The 22380-nt window shown below is 34.9% G+C and overlaps 2 protein-coding genes, 1 long non-coding RNA gene and 3 pseudogenes across 3 annotated transcripts in view; 3 read left to right on the forward strand and 3 right to left on the reverse strand.

Annotated features, from left to right (window-relative positions):
- Window positions 1–20992, reverse strand: LOC120197073. Its single transcript, XM_039198703.1, has 3 exons — window positions 20656–20992; window positions 3240–3244; window positions 1–12 (listed from the first exon to the last, which is right to left on the reverse strand). The coding sequence occupies exon 1, from the start codon at window positions 20916–20918 to the stop codon at window positions 20661–20663; it is 258 nt and encodes an 85-aa protein (XP_039054634.1). The 5' UTR covers window positions 20919–20992; the 3' UTR covers window positions 1–12; window positions 3240–3244; window positions 20656–20660.
- LOC120197065 lies at window positions 7507–14514 on the forward strand (annotated as a pseudogene).
- Window positions 15272–16349, reverse strand: LOC120197029 (annotated as a pseudogene).
- Window positions 16417–22380, reverse strand: part of LOC120197075 — a 27781-nt gene continuing 21817 nt past the window's right edge. The window contains exon 3 of the long non-coding RNA XR_005523244.1: window positions 16417–16426. This is a non-coding gene — a long non-coding RNA (uncharacterized LOC120197075). The remainder of the gene's footprint in view (window positions 16427–22380) is intronic.
- On the forward strand, window positions 18319–18840 carry LOC120197071. Its single transcript, XM_039198702.1, has one exon. The coding sequence runs from the start codon at window positions 18402–18404 to the stop codon at window positions 18669–18671; it is 270 nt and encodes an 89-aa protein (XP_039054633.1). The 5' UTR covers window positions 18319–18401; the 3' UTR covers window positions 18672–18840.
- Window positions 19321–19932, forward strand: LOC120197070 (annotated as a pseudogene).

The raw sequence follows: 22380 nt of genomic DNA on the forward strand, positions 1-22380 counted from the left end.
ATATTTTTCTTTCTCTTTTATTTTCAAAGTTATGAAAATATCAATTAAAAGAGTTTTGAAAAATGTTTGATCCAAAGTTTTGAAAATATTGTCACTTTCACGGTTTTACAATTGAGACGAATCATAAACTAGAGTTCATCGGATATCATAGAATTAATTATATTATTAATCCTTTAATGAATTATAGCTATTTGACAAGTGCCAAGATCAAAGCTATTTTGGGAAGTGGTTAAGTAAGGAAAGGATAAAAAAATCTCAGGTTATTATGTTTGGTCAAAGGTTTGGCATTTGATGCTCAAAGGCTTGGCATTTGATGCTCATAGGTTTGGCATTTGATGCTCAACGGTTTGATGGGGTAGCTTGCATGCTCATCTACTGGAAATGTTCTCCAACTCCCAGCTTTCATGGTCACATTTGGATTGTGCGATGCCTTATCAAGGAATTTGTGATCGCCTCAGTTGCATAATTTTTAAATTCGAGCTGCCTTTTCAGGTTTTCAACTCGAATCCTCCTTTGGTTTCAAGATGTTATTCAGGATTTACATCTTGAACCCCCATTTGTTATTTTTCTCTACCATGCATTAATTATATTGTTTTTTGCAAACAAAGATTAATCCTGATGGGCGGGATGAAATCTGAATATAGTCTATTCTGTTTAGAAATCCATGTATGATTAGAAGGGACTTTTAAGGCACGTAATGTAGGTCAGGGTTTATGGTTATGAAAGAAAAGGATAAATAGGCCCAAACAAGTGTTTCAGGGTGTTGAACCAAGGATCAATTCATTCTGATGATTTCAGTCATGTCTTGCTCAAAATGTCCCTTTCTTAATGCTCTATGATCTTCGAGTAAAGTGATTCAGTGATTCGGGAATGTTTGTGCTTGATCAATCTCATAGTTTGAAGCTTGATGTGCCATTTGTCTTTAGGGAATCTTTGCATGTGCTTTTTTGTCCCCTTTTCTTTTTGATTTTTGTTCTTTCTTTTTTTGTTTTCTTCTTTTTAGCTTCTTTTCCTTTTTTATTTTTGCCCTTTTTGTTCTGATTGAATCTTTGCACTTGGCATTTGGTTCACCTTTTGGTATCTCATCTGAATCAATGTCTTCGCTCATGTGAGCATATTTCTTCCACCTTGCCCCCCAGTATGGAGGGTGATCCTTGGTTAGGGTTGAATCAGAAGAAAAATACTACAGACTCAAAAGGGGACACAAGGGATATATTTTTCTCCTGTTGTGAAGGGATAAAGAAAGAAAGCCGTTCATCATTTCATACATGTAAATCTTCACAGAAGAGGTATCCCCAGGGGGATAGATTTTCAAGATTAATTCTATTCACATGAAAACAGTGTAATTAATATATGATAGAATTATTTCGAATAAATTCTTCTTTTTTCCCAGATGTCTCAATGTTCAGGCTCCCCGCGAGATGCCCTAAGTTGGTTCTTTAGAAGAATGCTCATGTTAAAATGAACAACTCAATGCCTTGGGTTTTAATGGTAAGAAAGGTTATTTTTGAGTCTAAAAAAGACAGTGGTGTGATCTTATTGACTCAAAGAAAGGTATGAGTGTATCAAAAAGATAAAGGCAATGTTCAAGAATTTCAAAAGGAGGTAATGTCAAAATTTCGTCTTTTGGTAATGACCACGAGTTGTTTGGGCAAAGAATCAAGGTATTATTATGGGGTTTGAGACATGGTAAGAAGGTCTAATCTTTCCATATGTAAAAAATCTATAATTCTTGAAGAATTAAAAGAATCATTAATTCATTTAATATTCGAAGAACTAAAGATTAAAATTTGTTCAATTGCTCCACCTTAGAAAGAAGCATAAATTCAATCATTTAAAAGATTAAGCAAACATGAAAGATCAAAGACGTGTTCAAACAAAACAATCCTCTAAGTGCAAATGGTATATGCCATGCCCCCTTCTTCGGCAAGCGTCTTACAGTTTTCAGAGGAATGTTTGGGGATTCTTATGTGGTAACAACTAACAGTTTCAACATCGTAGCTCTTAGGATATGGGGATTCTTTTCTTAGATCATCCTGGCAGGCTTTGTCCTACAATCAACTGATCAGGCTCCCACTGTATTGTTTTTAATTTTTTCTTTTGATGTTACAATCTTGCTTCCATTTGGTGTCATGTGGTTAAAACCACTTCATCGAATCCTCCATGAAGAAATTTCATGTTTATGAAAAAAATGAAATGTAGATGCACAACGCAAAATGAAAAAAAAATGCATGAAATGTTCGAGGCATTGATCCAGAAAAATGTCCATTATTATAAATAATCCTTATTTTGACAAAAATGTTTTATCTTGTAAGAGACATAAAAACAATCAAATGTATATTCGGACTAAATCCTCTAGACCCCGAACAACTTCCAGCAGATTGACAAGTCTTCTGTTTTCATCTGTCACTGGTTATATGCCTTGTCGAACCACTCTAGCTTCCCTTGTCAGGCCATGTAGATGGCGAGCTGCCTTCTGTACTTGATCCAAGAATTCTCGGATGACTGCGTCTCTGGCCTTCACCCTTTGTTGTGCTTGCTCCCAACGGAAACGCCACTGCAAACCCCCGTCGAAAGGCATTATCTGAAGCTCGCTCGCTTGCTTTTTGAATCCATCTACAATAGCTTCTAACTCAGCTATTGTTTTACCATCTCTCTCATGTTGTTTCTCCAGATCAACCATTTGGATTCTCAGACGTAGGTTTTGATGCTGACTGTCTACCAAGCGCCTCTGGGCAGTCTTCATCTGTTCCTTCCAAGTTCTCTCATCAGGCCCCTCGAATTTTCTTTTCAGGCTATGGGCTTCATCTTTCCAGTACTTAGAGGACACTTTCAACTTGGAGTTATCCTTGACAGCATCTTGATACCTCTTTCTCAAATCTTCGAGCTCAAAACAGTCTCTTTTATGCTTTCTTTCCAGTTTATCTGCTCGATCTTTCTGAGAGTCGGCATCTAGATTCCACTGATAGCGCTCGGCTTTAAGTTCTCTGACCTTCTTCTTTAACTCATTTTTTACAGCTTCAAACTCCGCCTTAGCTATCTCAAGTTCAGAAGGGACATGCCTGAGATGCTCCTTCATGGTCCGTGTGTCCTCACAGTCTGGCACCGGGATGTTATCATTCTTTCTCAATCTTTGTCATTCCACATAATCCGGAGTGAGCATATCTCTAGCAGCCACAACATCTATCCAGGATACTTTCTTCCATGACTAGTCTATCTCTTTGATCTTCTTCTTATACTGTCACCGTGATACACAAACTCTGATGTAGATAATATGTATGTTGCTGGGACAAACTGACGTGCCACATACTATCTAAGTGTCAACAACGGAGCATACACAACTACACCCCAAAGTCGAAGTATGGTCATAGTGTCAAAATCCCCAAATCAAAAAAGAACATCACTGAGGAACAACCAGGGGCTCTCCAAGTAATATCCCGATCCTGAAGATGTGTGAAGACCTTCATCCATTTTTCCGTCGAAGCGCCTTCAAGCCATTTCATGGTGATGAACTCTCTCAAAGGTGAATACGTAGTGCTAAATCGGTGGTAGGCAACCCCATTAGTTTTCCAGAAGTGGCTGTGAATCCAGACTTAAAGGAGCTGAACACATCCAATGAATCTACCTCCGCCAGCTCTTCGACAATGGTTGAGAGACCGAAAGGTCTTGGCTAAGATGGTTGGTGCTGGGTTGACTCGTTTCGGAAGTTGCTCAATCAGTTCTACCACGACTGCGTCAATGCATCCCAAAATCTTCGGAAATATAATCAAGCCATACAGACCTAGTGCAAAAAAGGTCTATAGTCTTCCATTCATCAGGGTGGTCATTCATTAGTTTCCTTATGTGGATCCACTCAATTCCTTACCCGTTACCTTTGTTTCGGAGTCGGTCAGTCACCCACTTTTCATCAACCCTTGTAATCTTAGCCAGTGTGTTCTTGAAAGGCTGACTCTTGATGTGTTTGATGTAGGCTCTCTCCAGTTTAATGCTTTCACAGTGCAATAGTGTAGTATACTCCTCGATGGTAAGTACCATGTCCCCTTTGTTAAAAGTGAAGCAAATGTATCCCGGGTTCTAGAATTAAACCAAGGCTCTGATTAAGGGCTCACCGGTCTTAACATGAAGCAAAAGTGCAATGTCACCAATACTGCTGACTGAACTTCTTTTTTTGATCATTCTTCCAACTGTCCCAGATGTCTCGAAGTTCTTGCACATTGTTCTATTTTAGGCTGATAGAGGCATAGCTAACAAGCTCTAACACATAACTTCCTTGAAGATTGTCTCCCTTTTCTTTCTGAGTCTTCTCGGACCATAGTCGTACCTCGGGGTTTTTAATCTCCTGTATTACAACACCTTTGTCCATTAATGCAGATTATTTATGGTTAATGAACACGTTTTTTTGTGGATCAACACCTCTTTTGAATGATGCAGATGATGTAAATAAAATAAAAGAGAGGAAAAAAATGAAAAGAGTTAGTAAGGTAAAGATAATAATCAAAGCAATCATGAAAATAAAAGTCCTACCCCACATGATATTTACCCCACATGCTTATTATTCCTACCCGGACATGATCTCTATCCCGCAAGTTGATTTTGAACAAGTCCTAACCGCATAAATTTCTAGTTCACATGTTTTGAACAGAAAGTAAAACAGAAAATAATTTTGGCATCCTAGGGTTTAGAACGAGGTTTTGGGGTGGGCCCTAACTCCTTGTAGTCTCCGGGTTTAGGTTCTAAAAAAAGGTACTCGAGTTCTCCTTGCCGGTGCCCCCTTGGGCTTGCCAGACCCTTAGTCCTAAACCCATCACAGGCTTGTGTGGACTAAGTTAAACTCGAGAGGACACATTCTCTTATGCCCGCACGGTGAATAAATTCACACGAAGACATAAGGTATATGAATCCCGAAGGCTACTTGCTAGGCCCGCACGGTGAATAAATTCACACGAAGGCATCGCTTTCACCCCTACTTAAAACAGGGTTTGGAGCTTAGGTATAGAGCCTTAGATGAAAAAAAAAACTTTAAAGGCTGAAATCTTGAGAAAACGATTAATCCAACTATTTACTCGAAAATATAATCAAAAGTAATTAAAAAGGATCAAAATATTACCTTAAAATTTAAACTTACCCTTTTCCTTAAAAAGACAACTGGAAATTACCTTAGTCTGACTCACTTACCTGTGTCCCCAACGGAGTCGCCAAGCTGTCGCAACCGTCTTTCGGTTGTGCCCCAGAATTGGGCTTCGACTTGAAAAATGTGAATTGAGAGTCGTCACCGATCATTTACTTTACGAAAAGTAGGTTGATCGGATACCTTATTTCTTACCTGATCTGCATCTTACCAGTGATATGTCGGATCCGGGAGTCGGTTACGGTCAAGGAAGGATTAGCACCCTTGAACCGCCCTTTCGGTACTATGTAATTTCCAGTTGTCTTTAATTAAGAAAGTTGAAAGTTTAAATTGAAAGGTAAAATAACGATCCAAAACTTACATTTGATTGATTGAAAATGTACCCTTAAGAAAGTAAAAAAGTCATGTAAGATAAATGGTAAGAAATTAATTAATTAAATTAAAATAAAAAGAAAACAAAATAAGTAAAATGATAAAATGAAGAAAGCAAAGATAAAATAGTAAGTAAAAAAACAAATAATAAAATATATTTTAAAAAGAAAAAGAAAAAGAAAAAGAAAATAAATAAAACAAATAAACAAAATAATAATAACAAAGTACGAATAATATATATATATATATATATATATATATAATAAATAAATAAAAAGTAAATATATATAAATTAATAAATTAAATGACGAAAAGAACATATACACATATAATGGTAAAAAATAAAGATAATTACAATATATATATATTATATAATAACAATACTAATAATGATAATAAGTAGTTAAAAAAAGACAATCACACCGAAAAGGGAAGAAAAGAAAGTAAGGTTTGGTGAAGTATAATTGACATGAAGAAAAAAATGATGAGAGGTGGGGACAAAGTAGGTAGATATAATTAACTTGTGTAGAATATATATATATATATATATATATATATATATATATATAATAATAGTAAAATGTATATATAACAACATAATATCAATAAAAAAAGAAAATAAATATAATATAATGATAATAAAGAATATAAAAAATTAATAGAAAAATATATGTATAATATTATAAAATAGCACTAAAAATAAAAAAACCAAATATATATTAATAATAGGTATAAAAACTAAAATATTTAAAAAGAACATACGCATATATATATAACAAAATAAATAATATAAAAATAATACAAGTAATAATACAAGAATAATAAAAAGAAAGAGAAAATAAAAAATATAATAATAATAAAATATAAAATATACATATATATATAATAAGTAGAATAAAAGGAAAATATAATAGTAAAATATAATAAATATAATAGTAATAATAAAAATGCAAAGAAAATAAATATATATATATGGGTAATAACGTATATAAATAGAGAAAATTAAAAAAGTGATAAATTAAAAATAAAATTAGCAAGTATATATATATATATATATATATATATATATATATATATATATATATATATATATATATATACTAATTACGGGATTAAAATGAAAGGAATGTAAATTAAGTGGGTAAATGTCAAAGAACATTGAAGATTAAAACCGACAAAAATAAAAAAAATCATTTTTTGATAGATTTTCGTACTCTCATTCTAAAAATGTAATTTGTTTTTACGAAATAGCCTCTAGGGAGCGTAGATCTGAAATCAAAGTTTCGAAAAAACTTCCTCTGGGTCATCGGCTAAAACATTTGTCTTTGGGGTTCTCCAAATAAAACACAATTAACAACACATGCAAGTGAAGAGTAAAGAGAAACAAACGAAAGATAAAAAAAGTTTTCACCTTTATTACTTCGAATCGTTTACAATAGCTTTGTCTTTGTATTTTTCGTGTTTTCCTCTGTATTTTGTCTGTAAATCGTGTGTTACAATAGTGAGTTACAATGGCTATTTATAGTGCTTGTGGATCCTATCTTTAGGAGTTTAAATCATAGTAGAACTCTATCATACTTTTAGGATTTTAAATCTTAGCAAAATTTGAATCCTAGTAGGACGAAAAGGTGTGTTGCAATACTGAAAAGACTACCTAAATAAACTAGGCATGTGAGCAACCTCCTTCATTCTACGCCTTTGTTTATTTTTTTGGTTGAATCTGTCATTAAAAGACTGCCTGAAATTACGATCAACGCATGATAAGAGTAGGATGACAGTGTCACATTTTGTTAAATTTATTATTATTAAATACATTGATTCAACTGTTCATGTATATTCCAATTCTCTAAATTATATAAAAATATTTTTATATTTAATAAATTAAAATAAAATTTTAAATATATTACAATAACTTGTAATAAATTGAAACTTACTAAACAGGGTCACTTAATATTTAAGTATTTGAGCTAACTCGTTACATAAACTGGACATTGAATTATCGAAACATGAGTTCCAACACTACAAACTACATGCGATTACTGTCTTTAACGAAACAGTTAACCTCTTAAGTGAACCAAGGTCGTCACTTGGACGCCCTCTCTCTCTTCCACACTATGCAAACCTCGCCGTCGCTCACTCTCGACCCTTTCGTCTTTCCCCTCGTTCTCAAATCATGCTCCGCTATCCACCGCCCTCGACTCGGCTCCACCGTTCACGCTCACGCCACCAAGTCATCTCTCCTCTCCAACCAATTCGTCGCTTGCGCTCTTATCTACTTTTATGGCAAATGCTTCTCCATCCTTTGGCACGCAAGTTGTTCGACGAAACCCCGTTTCTTGGAGTTCCATGATTTCTCTCTACGCGCGCTCCGGAGACATGGAGGTGGCATTGGAATTGTTTCGGTCTATGGATGTTGAGCCGAACGAGTCGACGTTTAATGCCATCATAGCAGGTTTGAATGAATTGGAAGATGGGTCTTTTAAGGCTATTGAATTTTATAGAAGGATGCAGAAAATGGGGTTGAGGCCGAATATGATTACCCTTCTTGCTTTATTACCTGCTTGCGTTGGCGTAGCTGCATTGAGTTTGATTAAAGGAATTCATGGCTATGCTTTTCGAAACAACATAGAACCTCACCCGCAGTTCAGAAGTGGGTTTAGTGGAAGCTTACGGGCGATGTGGAAGTCTTGTTAATGCACGGAATGTATTCCGATGTATAAGAGAAAGAGATGTAGTGGCTTGGAGTAGTTTAATCTCAGCTTACGCTTTACATGGCGAGGCAAAGGCTGCATTGGAAGTTTTTCAGCAAATGGAGTTGGCAAACGTGCGGCCTGATTGTTGGTAATGCTCAATTTGTAACAGTTTTTAAAGGTTTTTAATTCTATGTTTAATAGAATTAAATTGTGATTTGGAAGTGACTATTTTGCCCTCACTATTTAGCCTATAAATAGAGGGCAATTTCATTCACTTTGAGATATCCCAAGCAAACATTTGCTTTGAAACACTCCTATCTTTTGAGTGTTGTTTGAGTTGAGAGAGAAGAGCAATACCACCAAGTTCACTCCAGTTTTCGGGTGTACGAATTCTTGGAGAGCCGTGTTAACCTCAGGGGGTTGTTCGTCCATTGTAGCGATTACACACATCGGGGCGAATTTGCTTCTAAGGCAGTGGATTACCACGACACGGTTATCATTCTGATTGATTATTTTATTTAATATTTTCCAGTCAGTGCTAACGCCTCGTTTTGCAGCAATCTATTTTACCAACAATTTAGAAGCAAATTCTATACTGCTGCTACAAACGACAACAGTACAATCTGATAGGCACATGTTTTTGCATCGATTACCAAAATATCTAAAGAAGGAAATTGAGGCTATCGATTTCGGTTAGTCTGTTGATTTACCATGTTTTCTCAATAATCTTGCAATCAAAAGGACTTTGATAGTGCCATGATCAGAAATATGGTAACAAACTTGTGGTTGCTAATGTTTAGAAATTTGTCATGCTTTAATTTCATGATTCATTTATAATTATTAAGAGCAAACAGTAAACATGCATGACAAGGTTGTTTTCCTGCATTTAAATATTGGAAACTTTAAAGCATGAATTAAAGTTGAGAAAATGCATGGAATTGGAAACATTAGTATTATAGCTGTTAAATACTTCTTAACAGTCGTTTATAATCCATTAATATTTGAATATTTATAAATTTTATATTATATAAGCATTAATAGTATTATGATTTCATAATAAGCATCAATGGTATTATAAGGTCTTATGGACAAAAGGAACGGAAAAAACGTTTAATTAGTCATTACTTTATGAGTTTAAAGCAAGGAAACGTTTTAGTTTTCAAAATAATTTTTTAATGAATTGTCTTTATATTGCAAAACTGAAAAGATAATGGAGACGTGTGTTTATTGCTTTCGAATGGTATTAGGCTATTATCAATATATACTAGTCAAATAGTATAATAAAGCAATATTTATTGATAATTCATTGGGGATTTTAATGCATAATAATGCATGAAATGTTGGTATGAATATTATTTCGGTTCCTTTCATGTATAAATCAATTAGCTTTATACTATATTAGCATTCTTTGTGCTCACTGCTTTAAAAAGCATTTATTGCTTTTAACGTGTTTACATAGCTATATTGGTGAATTAGCTATTTTCTCATTTTAATGAATATATATTGCTATTATACATGGGTATATATTGCTAATATTTGTGCAATAAAGAGTATGATTTAATGACTCCATTATAATGGAAATTGATTCTCTTGGAGAATAACAACCTTTGGTTCATGTGGAGATGTGCAACTATTTATTTTCATGTGAGGTGATGATGTTGAACGAGGAGATTCTCCAAATTGAATAGTTGTTAAATTTGAGTTTGATTTCCACAATCTCTTGAAGATAAGGAACCAAAATCCTAAAGATAAGGATCTTGTCACTATCAATAATATTTTTTTAAAAATTATTGTTAGTAAATTAATTTCGCGACTAACCATGTATATTCTTCATTTGACTTTGGTTTAGATGAAGTGATTGTCACGATGGATTTTGGAGAATCATGAAGATGATGATGCAAAGAATGAAGTTGCATGCATGGTGAGAATGAACAAGTCTATTTGGAATTGTGATTCTACCTGTGAGGTCAGATTGTTTAGACTTGTTGCCTGTTAATTCATGCCTTTTAAATATATGAATTAGATTGCATGAGCCTTTAAGATAGTCTTTAAAACTCAGTGGATACTATAAAATGAGATAAAACCACTAGTAAAGACTAAGATAGTACTACTAAGGCTAAGGTGGTAGTGTGAGCCCAAAAATATATATGCTTAATAAGATAGTGTCAAGCATAATTCTTTAAGAAAGCCTTAAGAAAGAGAAAATCTATAAATAATTTATTGGAAAATAGTGTGATGAGTATGAAAGTGCATGTCTAGGATTGGTTCTATGAAGACTTGGTACTTAAGCGTGCCTAGTGCACCACCTCTCTTTCATAGAAACCTACCTGGTGCATTGTTCATTACTATGCTCACTATTCCAATTTATAAAATACTATGACAAGATAAAAACTCTTAAAACTTAGTGCAGAAGTTAAAAGAGTAGAGATTAATTTGGTTGAGTGGAATACCAAATTTAGTCATAGTAAATAAAATATATGATGATCTCTTTAAGGCTAATATGTTGAATATCATGAATGAGTATATGATAGACTCTATTGCTACTAAAAGTGTGTTGTAGCTATTAAATCTCTAAGTGATTTTCCTAAGTAGAGGAAAGAAAAGAGATTATCTATTTTATAATGGTTTATGCATTTTAATGATTTGTAACTTCTCAAAACTTTGAGAATTATGTGTAAACAAAACTTGAGTTTGTTAAAAATATAGTTTTATGGCTAAAACTCATAACAAACTTTACTCTAGTATGAGTGAGTATTTGTTTACATGTTTTACAAGACACTTATGGATATCCTAAAATGTTAGAAATGTGGGGGTGTCTTAAAATGTAGATTAAATGCATAAACTCAAATAGAAAATATTATATCCACTTCTTCTAGTATTTCTGCTAGGTCTTCTCAAGAAATTGATTCGAGACTAGAAGAAGTAAAAGGCTATTTGGACCAAATTTTATCACTTCCTTTATTTCTGAGATAAATGATTTAGACTCTCTTTCTGATCATAGCTTAAATATTATATAAGGATCCTAAAAGGCTATAAGATCTATCGATACTAGTTCTAGAAAAGCACTATAATGATGAACTAGAATCGATAATGTCTAATCATACTTGGGAATTAGTTGACTTGCCTAGAGGATTTAAACCAATCTGTAGCAAATGAATCTTCCGGAAGAAATGAGACAAGATGATTTAATCCAGTGGTACAAGGCAAGGCTAGTTGTCAAAGGGTTCACTCAAAGTTTGTTTTAAACTACTTTGATTCTTACTCTCCCATTATGAACATCTCAACGATCCGTGCATTATTTGCACTAGCCTCCATTCATAAGTTGCAAGTACATCAATGGATGTTAAGACTGCATTTTGAATGGAGATCTAGATGAGGAGATCTATATGAGAACAATGGTACAAGAAATTTCATAAAACTATACTTAGTTTTGGTTTTGTTGTGAATGGTTCGGATGCTTGCGTGTATTCGATGATGTTTGATACTGATTGCGTCATCATAAGTTTTGTATGTTGATGACATGTTGATTTTCAGTTCTAACATTGAGTCCATTAACAAAACAAACGGTTTCTTGTCCACTAAATTTGAGATGATGGATCTGGGAGAAGTTGATGTAATCTTAGGAGTCAAAATTACTGGAAAGGGATTTCTTTATGTCAAGCACACTATCTTGAGAAAGTGTTTAAAGAAATTTGACAGTTTTGACGTCGTCCCTGTTCGAACTCTTGTGACACTAGCATATATCTCTTTAAGAATAAAGGAAGTAGCGTTTCCCAAACATAATATGCTAAATTAATCAGAATTTTAATGTTCTTAAAGAACTATACTCGGCCTGATATTGCTTATGCTGTGAGTAGACTAAGTAGATATACTCATAATCCGAGTGGTGAGCACTGGATTGCTTTTAAACGCTTACTGAAGTATCTTAAGGGTACTTTGGATTGGAAACTTGAATTTGTTGGCTTTCCTGCGGTACTAGAAGGATATTGTGATGCCAACTGGGTTTCTGATAATGATGAGGTAAGCTCTACGAGCGGGTATGTTTTTACTTTGGGTGGAGCAGCAATCTCATGGAAATCATCAAAGCAGACTTGTATTGCTCGTTCTACCATGGAGACAGAGTTTATAGCTCTTGACCTAGCTGGGCAAGAAGCCGAGTGGCTCAGAAGATTGTTAGCAGATATTCCGTTGTGGGGAAGACCGACTCCTTCAGTTTCATTGTTGTGTGATTCACAAGCTGCGATATGTGTGGCTAAGAACCAAGCTTACAATGGTAAGAAAAGACACATTCGCATAAGACATGAATCAGTTAGACACTTAATAAAGAATGGAGTGCTCTCTTTAGAGTATGTGAAGTCGGAAAGGAACCTAGCAGATCCGCTTACCAAAGGGTTAAGTCGGAAGCTGGTCCTAGATTCGTCGAGGGGGATGGGCCTAAAGCCCATTGGTTGAGGAATTCATGGTGGATACCCAACTTAGTTATCTAAGTTCCATGTGGTCAAACGAAACCATGGAAAGACTCATAGTGCACATTCCTACTACCTATCCCTATGATGAATAATGTGCATGCCCAGGATGAGCTTAATTGCTCTTAATAAATTCATAGCCCAGGCTTTGGGTGGTCTTAGTGAGAAAGACTTGATGAATTACCGATTTTGGTTGAATATCTATTCTTAATAAGTTCATAACCCAGAGTTGAGTGGGTAGTTCTAATCGCGAAGGACTAGATGAACTTACCGTTTGAGAGGATGAGTTTTATTAAACTCTTAATGAATTCAAACCCAAGAGGTTCCTAGTGAGAAGGACATATTGAATGGGAGTTCCTAGTGAGAAGGACATATTGAATTCACCGAATTATGAGGCTGAATATTATTCTTAATGACTTCTTATCCCAGAGTTTGGGTGGTTCATTAATAATGAACTTGAAGAAAGTCACCATACTCTTTGTGAGGTTGAGCTATTATAAAAGCTCTTAATTATTTCATAGCTCAGTTTGAGTGGTTTATGTTGATATAAACTTGATGAAATAACCTACGTAAGTGAGAAGGATTAGCCACCTTCTGAAAAACGTTGGGCCGTTTTTCTAGTACACTTATTAGAATCCTGAGGAAAGAGGGCTAAACATATATACGTTTTTGTATATATTCTTTGTAGACACATCGAGAACTTTGGTGGATGAAGGGGTTAGTTGTGTGAGTTTACCCCAATCTTAGAAAGTTCCAGACTAGTTTCACTTATCTAAGAGAAGGATTGCTCATCATCACTATGTACTAGTTCCAGATACGTTCACTAGTGCTTAAACAACAAATCTCGCTATTGCTCTTCTCATGTTTTTACTTCATTGCTCTCATCTTTACGAAAGAATTCTTTCGCATTAGTGGGGGAATGTTGGTAATGCTCAATTTGTAACAGTTTTTAAAGGTTTTTAATTCTATGTTTAATAGAATTAAATTGTGATTTGGAAGTGACTATTTTGCCCTCACTATTTAGCCTATAAATAGAGGGCAATTTCATTCACTTTGAGATATCCCAAGCAAACATTTGCTTTGAAACACTCCTATCTTTTGAGTGTTGTTTGAGTTGAGAGAAGAGCAATACCACCAAGTTCACTCCAGTTTTCGGGTGTACGAATTCTTGGAGAGCCGTGTTAACCTCAGGGGGTTGTTCGTCCATTGTAGCGATTACACACATCGGGGCGAATTTGCTTCTAAGGCAGTGGATTACCACGACACGGTTATCATTCTGATTGATTATTTTATTTAATATTTTCCAGTCAGTGCTAACGCCTCGTTTTGCAGCAATCTATTTTACCAACACTGATGACATTACTTTTCTTGGCGTTTTAAAAGCTTGTAGCCATTCTGGATTAGCTGATGAAGCATTGGATTATTTTGATAGAATGCATACGGATTACAAAGTTGAAGCAAGTGCTGATCATTATTCGTGTTTAGTTGATGCATTGAGCAGAGCAGGGAGGTTGTATGATGCTTACAAAGTTATTAAAGAAATGACTGTGAAGCCAACTGCAAAGACTTGGGGAGCGTTACTTGGTGCTTGTAGAACTTATAGAGAAGTTGAATTGGCTGAGATTGCTGGGAGAGCTTTGTTTGAGATAGAGCCGTCTAATGCAGCCAATTATGTGTTATTGGCTAGGATATATGCTAGTGTTGGAAGATATGAGGAAGCTGAGAGAATGAGATTGGAAATGAAGGAAAGGGGAGTGAAGGTAGCTCCTGGTAGCAGTTGGATTTAAATGATCAAGACCAACGAAGTTTCATGGATTTTCTTGTACCCTTTGAGAACTAGAAAGTATGATGATGTTACATTGAGCGCTTCCTGCTGCATCTGTAACGGCTACCATTGCCTCATTGGGAAGCGCTTGCTTTGGATCCTAGTGATTACTTATCGTCTATATCTACCTATCTTTCACCAGTCAAAGAAGCTTTTAGAGGTGGAGGAGGAAATGTAAGGCGTAGCTAGCCACAGAGTTAGCTCCCAGTGCCATCATTAGGAACAATTTTGGCCATTGGAATCCATCTTTTTTCTAAATTGACTGGTTCCGGAATTTGACATGGATGATAGTATGAAGGCAGGTTATCTATTTCACACATTGTTTGTAAGGAACTAAGGATAGTACTCTTTTTGTCTATTTTCAAATGACTAATAGTGGGACTTCGTTCTTGTGCCAATAAACCTTCACTACACAGATATATTTGCCACAGATGGGAACCATGATTATTCAACTGTGAAGGTATATGGTTTCAGTATATCCATAAAAAATATAGCCTAAATAATGTCTCGTGTTTATAATAAATCCGCTTTGCGGTCAGCTACTTACCTAGCAAAGTGCATCATTTTGCTTCCGGTTCTGTCCATTATTACTTGCAGTAGCTTTCACCCAAAAGCAAGAGAAAAGCTCGTCTTATTTTTGCATTTGCAGAGAGAAAGTTTAACCAACCGGTAACATATACATATGAATTAATACTATAGCCCATGACAATAGTTATGCTTTGCATCCTGAAACCCCAATCTCTACAGCTGGAAAATACAAAAGGAAAGAAGAAGAAGAAGAAGTGAATCACTTTTTCTCACCATCCCCTTCTGCAAGACTCAGAGCCTGACGAACAGAGTTCTCTGTTTCTTCCTCCATACTAAAGTATGGTTTCCTTCCCATCAATTCTGCCACTCTTTTGGCTGGCCCTGAATCCCGAGGACTTTCATGCCAAACCCTCACAGTCCTAATCTTTGGAAGAAATCATTGATCTTACCTATTGACTGCGGTGATTCTTCCTTTAGAATGATCACTTCACTGGGAATTTCCCACTTCTTCTTCATTCTGTTCTCACTCTTTTCATTCTTGCACGAATCAACTATCCGTTCATTTGAAACACACTCTTATCGTGCTTGTTGCTCTCCTGCTTTGAGCATCGCTCACCGTGAAACTCACATTGCTCTGATTGGGAATCTGATTGTACCTGCTACCGACGGCTCTCCATGTTTCAATGGTTTCCTTGCCGATACTGGTTTTTCTCCATCTTTGAAGAGCCTTTTAGGCTGAATTGTAGAAAGAACGCCTCTTCTTTCTTCACCGCCCTTTTAGCCCCCACCGTTGTTGCTGCCGGCTTAGGAGCAATGACCTTGTAAACAGTTTTACGTGACTTAGGACTGAGACTCAAGCTCTTGCCTCTCTCTCTTGTAACCCTGCCTTCATCAATATCTTGAAGCTTAAAGAAGCATGATTTGCGGCGACTCTGTATTGACTGTATGGGGGTTATGAATTCATGCTTCATGAATGCCTGGATTTGTTGCTGAGAAAATCTCGTTGGACCTAAACTAACCCCCCTTCTATTCAATTTTGGTTTAGCACTTGAAAATGAAAGATCACGAATCATTTTACCGTCTCCAGATTCTTGATGCTCTGTTTTGGCTCCATGAATTTGGCAGGCACATCCCTTCCTCTCATGGCGATACTTCGTGCACAGTATTCAGCTTTTTCAAGTCGAATTGCTTCGAGTTTCGATGACAAAGGAGAGACCTCCTTCTCTATCTCTTCAATTTCCATATCGATCTTTTCTCATCACGCTTCTTGTCTTGTTCCTTGCAAATCCCACCCTTTGCTTTCGTAGAAAATGACTCTTTGGGGTTTCCGGTAACATTTTTGGAACTAGGCTTTACAAGAGACGTAGTGAAAAAAACTGGGGATTTTAACCAAAGAGGACTCTGGTTTTCTTTGCTTCCATCAGATTTCAGTGACTGATTTACCGACCCAGAATCAAGATTACAGCAAAATTTTTTGACGGCGTTAGCATCTCAGCCTCCCCATTGTCGAAGGCCGCATTGTTCCAAACTTGAAGCTCTGGAAATTAAACGAATCTGGATATTGAAGAATATTCATCATTATACACTTTAAATTGAGGAGAAACTGAAAACGAAACAATAAAAAGAAATTGCAGTTTAGAAATCAATGTTTGAAGGATTTTGGTAAAAGGAATATGAATTATGGTCTTGGGATATATAGCCGTTGCGCAAAAGTAGACATCGGTTGAATCTCAGCCGTTAAATCGATTACGCTCCACGGCCGCTCCCATTTGATTTAAAGATTATTTCATTTAAAAAAAATCATTGTATCGCTGTAATTAAATTATACTTAGACGATTTTTTTACGGTTGACCCCCCCCCCAAGGGCCAAACATCTTTATCTGTGTTTTGCTTATTATACGAGGTGTTTAAAAATATCAGATCTAATGATTTTTTGATCTTAAAAATTAAATAGTTCTCTAAAATTTATTCGACCCGAATAGGGTATCCAACCTGTGATTTTTTTTTTGAGTAATTAGATCATGTTGGGCTGGAATTTTTATAATCGACCACCTCAACCGACCGATAATTTTAATAGATATATTATAACTTAAATTTTAAATTTTATGTACTTTTAAATTTTAAATTTTTTAAAAATATTTTTATTAATTTATCGATGAGATTCAAAAAAAATATCCGATTAATACTAATACTTTTAATGTTTTCTTTTAAAAATAAATTTTAATATTCATATATAGGAGAAAGTATCATTTTAAGATGTTTCTATTTGAGTAGTTATGTTTGTATGGTACATATTTATTATTAATTAATTAAAAGTTTAAATAAATATTATCACATAATCGTCAGATTATTAAAACAATAAAAATTAAAATTTGAATATAAATAGTAAAATCCAACGTCATATAAGATATTATTGCTTTAACCAACAACTTTATATAATAGAAAAATCAACTTTTTAAAAAAAATACTTTTTCTTCTTTATTAACTTTGTAAATTTATTTTTATTTCATTTGAATGAGTATACTAATATGCGATGGTTATGGGTCGATTGGGTTGGATTTTTGGTCCACCTGAGGCTCGAGAACAATAATTTCCACCCGAGATCTGATTCGACTGACCAAAATAAGATTTAACCCGATTAAAATCCAACTTGATATATAAATTAAAATCGATCTGACTCGACCTAAAAATAATAAAAAATATTAGTTTTATTTAATAAAAACAATTATTTAATTAAAAATAATAATATATAAAAAGATTATTATAATTATTTTTAAATATACGATAAAATTATATATTTTTAAGTCGAATTGGAGTAGTTTTCACCATAAAATCAAATCAAACCCAAACAATATATTAAAAAAATCTAACAACTCAAACTCAAACTCAATTTTTTAAATAAAATCACGACCTGATCAGGTTGTGTAGGAACATGTCGGGTTAAGGTCGACCTTAACCCTAACCCTAAGTATGCCTCAATAGCGCTGCAACGTGGGATTGCGAAATAGAAACACGTACTACAATATTCTCACATAATATCAGTGCGTGGCAAAGGATTGCCCGTCTCGGAACTTGAAATGAAGCCGCATGACTTCACAAATTTGTCCTTTTTTGATCCCTAATACCACATTACCACTGTATATTTCATTTAATCAATGATTTAAATGGACGATGAAGTCATAAAAGTCCAAGTGTGTACAACCCACCAAAACCATCGACTGTTTCCAGCCACTGAAAACCAGGAGGCACAGCAATAGCCTGTGGTTTCTTGCGTGTCCTATATATACATGAACCCCCCTTCGCTTAACAAAAATATCAAAATCCCGTGTATCTTTCTTACAACATCTTCTTCATTCTCAATATTCAAGAATCAAGGAGTAGTTGGAAATATGAGTTCAAGTAGCAGAGCATGGATTGTTGCAGCTACTATTGGAGCTGTGGAAGTACTGAAAGACCAAGGTGTCTGCAGATGGAACTATACCGTAAGGTCGGCCGTGCAGCATGCCAAGAACCATATCAGGCCTGCTTCACAGGCCAAGACTCTCTCTTCTCAATCATCAGCTGCGATTTCAAAGGGACTGAGCAAGGATGACGCTTCTAAACAATCAGAGGAGTCGTTGAGGAAGGTCATGTACTTGAGCTGTTGGGGTCCCAACTGAATCGTTTAACTAGCTCATCAATCTTTACAAGAAAACATCCTTTGGGTGGTGAAGTGAATGGTTAACTACTCGTGAGTGCAAGCTTTGGTCATTTTAAAGAAGACTTTGATCTTGAGGACTGAACGAACAAACTGAGTTGGGGAGGCATGCAGGGTTGGGTTGAGGACTACAAACCATATATTATCTTATAAGATTATTTTTTTACTGAAACCATATATTATCTTATAAGATTAATTTTTAATATTCTTTTCTGCATATCCATTTCCTGTATTCCAAAGTTTTATACTAAAAACCATATATTATATTTTAATATGAAATTATGCGTCCATTCATATGGATAAGATCTTTATTTATGTAGCACGTCCTCTTAAATAAAGACAAATATTAATTTAAAAATATTTTTTATTAAAATTTAAAAAACTAATACTCAATGCTTACCGGAAATTATTAAGGCAAACCACTGCCATTTTCACTCAACGAAATCCCATTTTTGCCCCAGTCTACTTCATGTCATCAAGTGGTTTGATATGGATATTTAAGTCATAGTGTTCCAAGCACGTCCAAACCACCGGCTCAGAAAGAGAAACCATTGGCTGTTTCCACTCACTCAAAACCACGAGCCACACAGCAATAGCCAGTGGTTTATTTTCCCCTTTCCTATACATACAAGAAGCTTCATCGATTATCCCCATCAACGAAATACATCAAAATCCCGTGCATCTTTCTGACACCATCTTCTTCAATATCAAGATACAATAATCGAGTATTTGAAAATATGAGTTCAAGTAGCAGAGCATGGATTGTTGCAGCTAGTATTGGAGCTGTGGAAGCACTGAAAGACCAAGGCGTCTGCAGATGGAACTACACTGTAAGGTCAGCCGTCCAGCATGCCAAGAATCATCTCAGGTCTGCTTCACAGGCGAGAACCTCTCTTCTAAATCCTCAGCTGCGATTTCAAAGGGACTGAGCAGGGAAGACAAGTCCAGACAATCGGAAGAGTCTTTGAGGAAAGTCATGTACTTGAGCTGTTGGGGTCCAAATTGAGCTATTTTTGGGTGAATCATTGACTCAAGTTTGATCATTCAGATCAAAGTTTTGAGGATTGAACGGATCAGCACGGTGGATCATGGTTTTCAGCTTTCCATTGGTTGGTCTTGTCCGTATGATTGTATATAGTATAGAAAAAGATGTAGGAGAGGAATATTTATGTATCGTCGAATGTAACAAATGAAGGGATTTTGAGAATTGCTTGCTTCTTATCTCTGCTTCAGTTTTCTTTCTATCGTTTTCTTCAATTCAGGGATAATTAGAAAAAGGACGATTGAAAAGCAGAAGATAAGATACAACAGTGTCGAATAACCATAATTATCCCTGTAAGCTTAACTATAATTATAACCATTCCAACACTTTCTCCAATAATCTTCACAATTTTACACTGCTATCAGTCCATACCAATCTCATAATTCATATCAAAGACCGATTCAATAGCCAGAGGTGGTAATCGAGTTGAGAGTTGTTAGGAAGTTTGGATTGATCTATTTTGGGTTCAGATTTTGATTGGATTTGGTTGTCTTGAGTTTATATAGTAAGGTAGATTAAATTGCTAGGCGTTTAGCACAAACCTGTTTTGCCTCAGCTGTATGTATTAGTTCGTTGTATCGTAGAGTTGGTTGTGTTGTGATTCGTAGAGTTGCTTAATTACCAGGACTAAAATTGTAATAGAAAAGAAGTTGCAAAGTGGAAAGAAAAACAAGTAAACTGAAACAGGGACATGGATTGAAGGAGAGAATAGCATGAAGAATGAAAAGGAAAGCAATTCTCAAAACTCTTTTCATTGAGTTGAACATACGATGATAGCCAAATATTGCTCTTTTTCTAAAGCTATTTACAATAATTATGCAAGCAAGAAACCACCCATGCCATGCCCAAACCTTCTTTGAAAAGACTATGAAAGGTTGCAAAGAATTGATGAGATGAGAGAGTAAAGGGTCAGTTGGGACCCCAACAACTCAAGTACATGACCGTCCGCAAAGACTCTTCTGATTGTTTAGACTTGAGTCCTTTGGAAATTGCAGCCGAGGATTGAGAAGAGAGAGTCCTAGCCTGAGAAGCCGATCGGAGATGATTCTTGGCATGCTGGAGGGCTGACCTTAGAGTGTAGTTCCATCTGCAGATGCCTTGGTCTTTCAATGCTTCCACTGCTCCAATACTAGCTGCCACGATCCACGCTCTGCTACTTGAACTCATCTTGTAAATAGGATAAGTTTGTTTAAGAGAGATGCACTGTGATTTTGCTGTTTTGTTGGTGGCAAACTGAAAGGGGGCTCTTATATTTATAAGGAACCCAAAATTTAGGGGAAAGAGAAACAAAACCAGAGGCTATTTGCTCATGGTTTTGGTTCGGTGGGCGGATAGGTTGGATGCATTTGGTGGATATGACATAAATGCCCATGTAAACTCACTTGATGACAACAAGTAGATGAGGGCAATGAGTGGGATTTAGAATAATATTCAGTGGTAAGATGATAAAAAATGGGTAGTGGGCACATGGGTTTAGCTTGGGGGAGTACGAAAGTCCACACCATTTGTGGTATTGGGAAATGGAAAACAGGCTAAAAGTTTGGAGGAAAACATTTTGGTACATGTTTCTTACCTCATCACTTAGTAGTGGTACGTGTTTACACGTTGTCTTATCCACTTTGCACCAGGATCGGTTGACAGACTTACAATTCATGCAAATAAATATATGAAAAAATATCAATTATTTTACTGTGTCAAAACATATAGAATCCAACATATATACAAGTAAGAATCCTCGTTTTGAGAAGTAGATTGGGCTAGGAATATCAATAGTGACTTTTTGTTGTTGAGAAAAAAAATAGTGATTTCATTAATAAAAAATAATGAAAAAAATAAGAATTATAATCTATACAAGTATAGAGAAAATAATGGGACAATAATCATAAAAAAACTCATAAATATTAAATATAAAGATACGTAGAAAAGTGAAATATTCTCTTGAAAATGACGTCTAACATTAAAAGAACCTTATAATCTTTATAAAAGTTTCTTATATCTGTCAGATAAGATATTTTACGAAGTGATAAAGAAGTGATGAATGAATCGAATTATCTGACAGGCTACTTCGCTATACAGTTTTGATTATATCGATAAACAACCTTTTATAAAAAAGATGATCTGACTATACGTGATCATTGATAAACCAATAAAAAATAAATGTAATGTAATTTTTTATGCTAGTACCAAAACGATCGCAAAGGTATGCAAGAAGCATACCAAAAATCATAAAAAAATCATAAAAGTAAAAAAAACGTGTCATAATAATAATGATTATTATTCAAAATTAAAAAAACTCAAAACAAAAGAAAAATAAAGTACATAATATATAAAACAAGAGAAATAATAATTATTAATAATCGATAATTAATATTAAGATTACCGTAAACAAAAACCAAAGGGAAAGAATGCAGTAAAAATATTGAGAGAAATCTAAGGATTTATGTTTTATACTTTTTCAACATACAAATTATGTTGTTGAATTTCGATAGTAAATTTTGATATTAAGTTTGAAGAGATTTACTTAAAATATTTTAAATTTTAAAGCCTCGATAGAATTTTTTAACATTCTGAAACAGTCATATCTTATACGTATTATATTTATATTATGTTATATTTCAATCAAACTTGT

The sequence above is a fragment of the Hibiscus syriacus genome, unplaced genomic scaffold (genome assembly GCF_006381635.1).
Source record: "Hibiscus syriacus cultivar Baekdansim isolate YM2019G1 unplaced genomic scaffold, ASM638163v2 tig00117040_pilon, whole genome shotgun sequence".
NCBI lineage: Eukaryota > Viridiplantae > Streptophyta > Magnoliopsida > Malvales > Malvaceae > Hibiscus > Hibiscus syriacus.